At 32.3% G+C, this 7,280-nt stretch overlaps 1 protein-coding gene across 2 annotated transcripts in view; it reads right to left on the minus strand.

The window, feature by feature from the left end:
- The window catches only part of LOC107463052 (uncharacterized), a 9,132-nt gene extending 8,638 nt beyond the window's left edge, over positions 1 to 494 (minus strand). For both annotated transcript variants that reach the window (XM_016081767.3, XM_052252999.1), the window contains exons 1-2: positions 255 to 494; positions 101 to 168 (exon numbers count right to left, since the gene is read on the minus strand). In XM_016081767.3, the coding sequence (XP_015937253.1) occupies positions 101 to 168; positions 255 to 310 (124 nt within the window). In that variant the 5' untranslated portion in view covers positions 311 to 494. The remainder of the gene's footprint in view (positions 1 to 100; positions 169 to 254) is intronic.
- Positions 495 to 7,280: the final 6,786 nt, after the last annotated feature.

The raw sequence follows: 7,280 nt of genomic DNA on the forward strand, positions 1-7,280 counted from the left end.
CAATCAAGAAGAACAAAGCAAAACAACAACAATAATAATAATAATAATCAAATTGAAAAGAAGCTGTATAGTTATCACTTGAAATGTGGAATCATCATACCGTAATCTTTTATGAACTTTTTGTGGCGATCGTATGCATTGAGGCCTCGAATATGCGCCTGATACTGCCTGAAAAACATTCACGTTATGGAACCCTAAAGAACAAGAAAATAATAAGACGCAAAAATAAAGAACAAATAAGAAAAAATACGCACTGTTTTCTCTCTTCTCTTTCGAATATCGTGGATTTTAGAGAACCAAACGAAGCCATGTTTCTTCTCCCTCGACGACTCAGATTGCCTTTGTCGATCTCTGTTCGCCGCCGGTTGCCCTTTGTTCCGGAGTGGTGCTGGCCTGATGGAAGCGATTTTGGGCCCGTGGGTTTTAATTATACATGTTTCCGATCTCTCTAGTGAAGCCCAACAGGGTTTCAAGTAGATAGGAGAAGGTGTAGACGTATATATTTATTGTTGTTTGTATTTAATAAAACTCATTTTTAATTTAATTTATTAAATATAGATATTATAACTTTTAAAAAGTACAAGTTTTACTAAACTAAGTTATAATCGGATATGTTAATTCTAAAATAAAAAAAAGCAGAACGAGTAATTACTTAAATCAGCTTCTAAAGATTTTAAAAATAGATATTTTAATCTCAAAAAATTAATACACAAAAATGTCTCCAAGATTTTTTTCAGCTGACAAATCAGTCCCTAACTTGCTTTTTTCATTTGTACCCGACAGAAAATAATGAAATGGCACGTTTAGACGCTATGTGGACCGTTACGTGTTAGGGTGACACAGATGGACAAATAATTTCAATTTCTAGTCAACAGAACAATGTCGTTTGTATCTGTGGTATGAAACGCATCGTTTGAGAGGGATATGAAAAGTCTCTCTTCTCTCGTATATTTCACTTAATATCAAGGTAAAAGATCCCATACACCCACCTATGTTCAGTTTTTTACAGAAAAAGCCATACCACCTTGAAACATTCATCTCCCACATTACCATCGTCACCAACGTTGATCAAATTCCACATTTCATTAATCGTTACCATTCATGATGCCTCATACTCAAATGGTTTGGTGCTGGAACCGGTTCTAAAACCTCTAACCAAGGCGTAGGTTAGATCCATGTTTCCTAATTAGCACCACAACCTCACGTATAACATGAACCAAACTGATCGAGGGGACTGAATATGATTATTTGAAATTTTTTCGGGAATTAAATGACAATTTTAAATTTTTTCAAGGACAGGTCTATTTTTGTTTTAGTTCCCTTGGTGGTTTGATTTGGACATCTATTGAACCATATATTATTACTATTTCAAAATGGTGGTTAAAATACTAGTCAGACTCAAGCTTTTCACCTTAATTAGAGTTGAAAGTAAGTCAAGCTAACTCATGAGTCAATTCGAGCTCGACTCGTTAATAGCTCGATAAGCTGAACTCGTAAGCTGGCGAGCTGAGCTTGAACTTAGAATTAAATTCATAAATTAAATGAACCGAACTTGAGCTTGAATAAGCTCAGCTTATTAGCTTGTGAGCTGGCTCGATTATATATATAATATTAAAAATATAGATTAAATGCATATAGGATATGCGTATTCATAATTTAATATATATATATACACACACACACACACAATTGTTGAGCCGAACTTGAGCTCACAAAATAGGTTCTATTGTTAACGAGTCTAACTATGAGCTAAGCTTAATTTTCGTGAGTCGAGTTTGAGCTTGGTCTAGCTCGACTCACTTCCAACCCTAACCCTAATATTAACTCAATTCCAAATGTGGTAAGTTGTTGCAAAATTGCAATCTTGTGTTTCTCTTTTAGTAGAGTATATAATAACTACATTTTTTTGGTTTGTGCAATTTACAGAATCCTGCGTTGGAATCCAATGTTCTACCACATGCAAGAGTTTAAGCTGCCTATCATTAGACCACATCATTTCCCACCATCACCAGCACAGCCAAGCACTCTACCACGTATCCCACCTCCTAGAAATAGTGATAGGGTCTCGACAGAAACAATGACTACTGCTAATAAAAGTACAATGTCAAGAATGTTTCAGTTCATCCCGAATCCAAGATTCAAGGCTCCTAGAAAGAAGCAATGAGAAACTACTCCACACTTGCTCATGCTACTTCCTTGCATGAAATTGGCATATTTCTTTTCTATTGTTGTTATCTTTCATGGATTTGTGGTGTTGAATGTATGAATAAATTTGTTTTCAATTATAGTACTCAATGGTGTTTTTTCTTAATTCATGTATTGGTTCATTGCTTAGTTACCTATGATAGCTAATTAGAATATATACTTCTGATTTATGTTTGTTTCGGAACATAATGCAACTACTCCTATGAATTCAACACAAATTTACTAAACAAAAACACTCTAAAAATTACACAATATACATAATAGTTTGATTTCATTCATAAATTCAAACAAAACATACAACTATAAGATTTTGCAGAACAATTGAACACAACTACACAAACTAACACAATAAACCTAACCAATAAGAACACATTAAAGTAATTATTTTTCCAGTCTTTCTTCACGGCTGCATTTTGATTGTTCTCTAATGTAACCACCTTGTCTTGCTATTGGGAATAAATAGTATGATCACAATTCAATCAAGTATGTGTCAAATAATTTGATATTGTTATTATATTAAAATGTTAATATAATAAGGTCATTGATTAAATTTAGAGATTTATCATTGTGATAGTGATCATAATATTGAGATATAAATCTTTTGTAATTTAATCTAAATTGTTCTTGGTCATTGGATTATTAAAAAATGACATTAATAATCCGGAAAAGTCTTCATTGGATGAAGATTAATAGATCTCATTTATTAAATTATATATATAGATGGTGCATATAGAGATATGACAATTGAACTGACTCACTTTGAGAATTTCTAATAGTTATAATTACCGCATATTTGTCAATAGGATATTCTCAAGATGAATATGGTAATAGAGTTTCATTTGACCTGCGACTGTCATAGTAATTAATAATGTATTTATTATACTTTGATTATGGACACCTAATACCCTGGGGTACTAGTTGAATGGATATTAGGTATGATTTAAATACTTATAGAATTAATGATTAGTGAATAAGGATTCTGTCAACTCTCGGTAAAGAGTTTGAGCTCCATGATCATAATGACTGAGAAGAATAAAACCTTGTCCAAGGGGATTGAATGAATGAAGAAATGAGTTTCTTAAGTCATTCACAGTTCATTATAATAATGGTAACAATTTAGAGTTTGGCAATTAAACCATACTCTAAGGGTTAACCAAGAGGTGGAAAGACGAAAAGAATTATACTTTGTTATTCTAAGGTTCTTAGTAAAAATATATTACTTCATACTATCGGATCGTTGAGGAGTGTTGCTAGACGCCAACCTTGATTAGTAAATTTAGTATAACTAATTTACTATCCGCTTAGTATTGAACCTATGGGGTCACACACTAACGAGTGTTCTAATCTTTGCTATAGAATTATTTAATTATTATTTGATTCGATCAAATAAATAATTATATTAATTCAAAATGGAATATTATTACATTATTTGCTAGCACAAAGAATATAATAGTATGATAATTGTGAATATTAAATGAGATTTGAGAATAATTAGTTATTTTATTTCTAAATTTGGATGAGATCCTAAATGATTCTATTTCAAATTGAGTTATGATATGATTCATAAATTTGAAGGATTCAAATTTAGAATTTCAATATATGATTTAAATTTGAATTGAGATTCAAATTTAAAAACAATAACAAATCCCATACTATATATATGTATGCCAAGAGTACAGAAAATACAGGAGAATAAAACACAAGAGTTTTATTCTTTTACCTCTACACACATAAATATATGTGAGTCTAATTCTTGGAGAAGAATTTTATGATATACAAAGAGTTGCAAGAGGTTTCTCAATTTAGATAAGATATCCATCGGTCAAAGAGTGGACAGCAAAAGTTGGTCTCGGTGCAGATACGTATAGAGTCTTCGTACAATCGAAGAATAAAGTTTTTACTAAAACATCTAAAACTTTTTAGATCTAATCTATAAATTATATTATTGGAATAAAGTTTAAGCACAAAATAGATATCTAGGATTACTTTCTTTTCTTCCGCTACGTGTTATGAACATATAATAATCCTTCACTTGCAACTCCAAGAAAGTCTCTCGAAAACCACCAACCAAATCATCAACAACAATGACTTCTTTCAGACCAACATTCCTTGCATTGAGGTTAAAAATCATGTCAACCCACGCAAAGAACTTGCAATATAGGATTGTTTTTCCCGCAACGTACAAACCCCCCATTGTGTTCACAAGATTTTATATCCAAATGATTCGAGTCTAACAATAGAGTAGCATTGATTATCATATACCTTGGATACCCAAAGAACAACTTTCTTGGATTCATGACGGTGACGGATTTGGATATAATTGCAAAAAGATCGAATAAGCATTCCGGGTGTTATTGCTTTACTTAAACCCAAATTCCCAGCGCTTTTATGGACAAATCTCCCTCCGTGGCGGCTAAGCCTCCTCCACTACTTTCCATTTGGAACACGCCCAATTTTAGAATTTGAACAGCGTAGGATTTTTTATTTTCAAAGAACAAATACGAGGAGGGCGCTACAGAAAAAATGACGTAGTTCTGATGACAAGGACATGGACTTATTCATCCATTTATGTCATCCTGACACATAATGGTCTACGTGGTGTCTAAACGTGCTACTGCATTTTTTGTCGAGCATAATCAAAGAAAGCAAGTCAGGGATTGATTTGTCTGCCGGAGAAAAATATTGGGGATATTTTTGTGTATTAGTTTTTCTTAGAGAATAAAGTGTCCACTTTTAAAATTTTCATTGACTGATTTGGGTAATTACTCTAAAATAACCAACTAAGCGTACACTAAAAGCAGCTACTAATATAAAATATATGTTAAAATATAAAATACATATTGAAAATGAGTTAAACAATACATGTATTTGTGTACACACAGTAACTGATTTTGATGGCTAATTTTAGTGTTCAAATAACATTTTTGTAAAAGATATATTTATATAATCAACTTGGGTTGGTCGAATGGTCTTCTTACTTGTCCATTTAAGTACGTGTCGGAAATTTAAATTTCTCTTTGTATATACAATAGACTTTTAAATGGAGCTTAAATTTCTGGCAAATTAATCTTTGGCATGCTATAAAAAAATAATTTTATATTTATTAATTTAAATGAATTAATTGTTAAAAAATAGATCAATTAACAATTGTTTGACTAATTTTTCAATTCCCAAAATAATGGTTTTGATAGCGTATGTAAATTATCATTTTTGTTATATGGTTGAAAATGACAATTTTTCAAAGAAATGATTACAAAATAATAGCTTTTCCGTAAAAATATTATTAAACAGTACACTGAAAACCATCTTAGGACTAAATTTTTATTATGAATAAAGACAGTATATAATTTAATTATGTTGGTTTTGCATAAGTTATTTTTTTAGTATGGGATTATATAATCGGATAGTCTGATTACTTTATAAGAAAAAAATTAGAATATATATCCATTTTGGTTTTCAAAGAATTTCAGATCAGACACTTTAGTCTTTAACTAAAATTAATTATTCGAGTGGTCCCTAACAATTAACTCCGTCAATCACTTAGGTCTTTTACTCCGTCAACTCTAACGGAGAACAAAATAGTCCATGACAACTCTAACAGGGGACAAAATGGTTCCTGATATCCTCTATTCGGAAACGACACTGTTCTCTTCCAATTTCCATCATATCTCGCATAACACTAACAATCTAACACTGTAACTTCAAGCTACACAATGCACACTCTACAACTTTAATGTTCACAAGAAAAAAAATTATCAACTTGTTCTCAACCAATTCATACTCAGGAAACTAATGACTATGTCTCTCAAGTACTTGTCGTCTTCGATGGATCCCATGAATCTAGACAGCGAGTCTGAATTGTTAAGACTCGTCGCCATCGTTGTCATCTCCCCCCTCTGCCCTATCATCTCCATCACCAAGTTGTCCACCAATTTGATCGCTTCCGTCAGCTTCTTCTCCGAACCAATGTTCAGTAATCACTTTAGTTTTCATATGAGAGGCAACGACGACATTACTTGTTGTACTGATAGTTTGGATGTGAGGTCAAAGCTGTCTGCCAACTTGGACTTCGAGACAGAAGGAATGAAGCACTCGGTGTCTATTTCAAATGAGAATTTGCATATGATGTCGAAGAAGAATCTTCTCATGATGTCCTAATGTCCAACAATCTATATTGCTTGCCGGAGAGTGAAAAAAGGCGTACCCTTCGAGTAGTTGCAGAACTTGGTCTTAAGGATATCGTGGACGTTGTCGGGGTTGAAGGTGATGTTATCGAAAACGTGGAAGTGGATGCTTCTGGTGGGTGAAGTGCAGTGGAGGTGGATGTACCAATCATAGAGATTTAGGAAGTGTGTGGTCCATGACATGTTGAGGTAGATGCGACACGTATGGTAATTACATCATGACTTAATCTTGAGCTAAAAAGGAGGAAGGAAAAGATGGAAAAGAAGACTATGAAGATGAAGAAGGAGAGTATGAATGTTAGGGTTATGCGAGATATGATAAAAATTAGAGAAGAACAGTGTCGTTTTCGAATAAAAGAGTCAGAGATCATTTTGTCCCTTGTTAGAGTTGTCATGGATCATTTTGTCCCCTGTTATAGTTGTCAGGGACCATTTTTGTCTTCCGTTAGAATTGACGGAGCCAAGGACCTAAGAGATTGATGAAATTAATTGTTAGGGACCAATCGAGTAATTAATTTTAATTGGAGACTAAAATGTCTGGTCCAAAATTCTTTGAGGACCAAAATGAGTATGTACTCAAAAAATTAATATTAAATTAAAGACTTTATTTTGTTTGTTGTAATTTTTTTATTTTGAAGTTCACATATCAAATGGTCCAATTTTTATCTCTACAAATTCAAAGAGTCCAATTTTTGTTCTCCCAAAAATTGAAAAATCCAATTTTTACATTTTAAATCAAACAATACCACATTTGATATTAACAATTTTATATCCCATGATCATAAGAAAACACCATTCTCACCTCAATATAAAAAATAATTTGTAACATCTTAGTCCATATAATAATCATTATAATATTATGTTTTAAATAGAATATATTAAATACCAAAT

The sequence above is a fragment of the Arachis duranensis genome, chromosome 8 (assembly GCF_000817695.3).
Source record: "Arachis duranensis cultivar V14167 chromosome 8, aradu.V14167.gnm2.J7QH, whole genome shotgun sequence".
Classification (NCBI taxonomy): Eukaryota; Viridiplantae; Streptophyta; class Magnoliopsida; order Fabales; family Fabaceae; genus Arachis; species Arachis duranensis.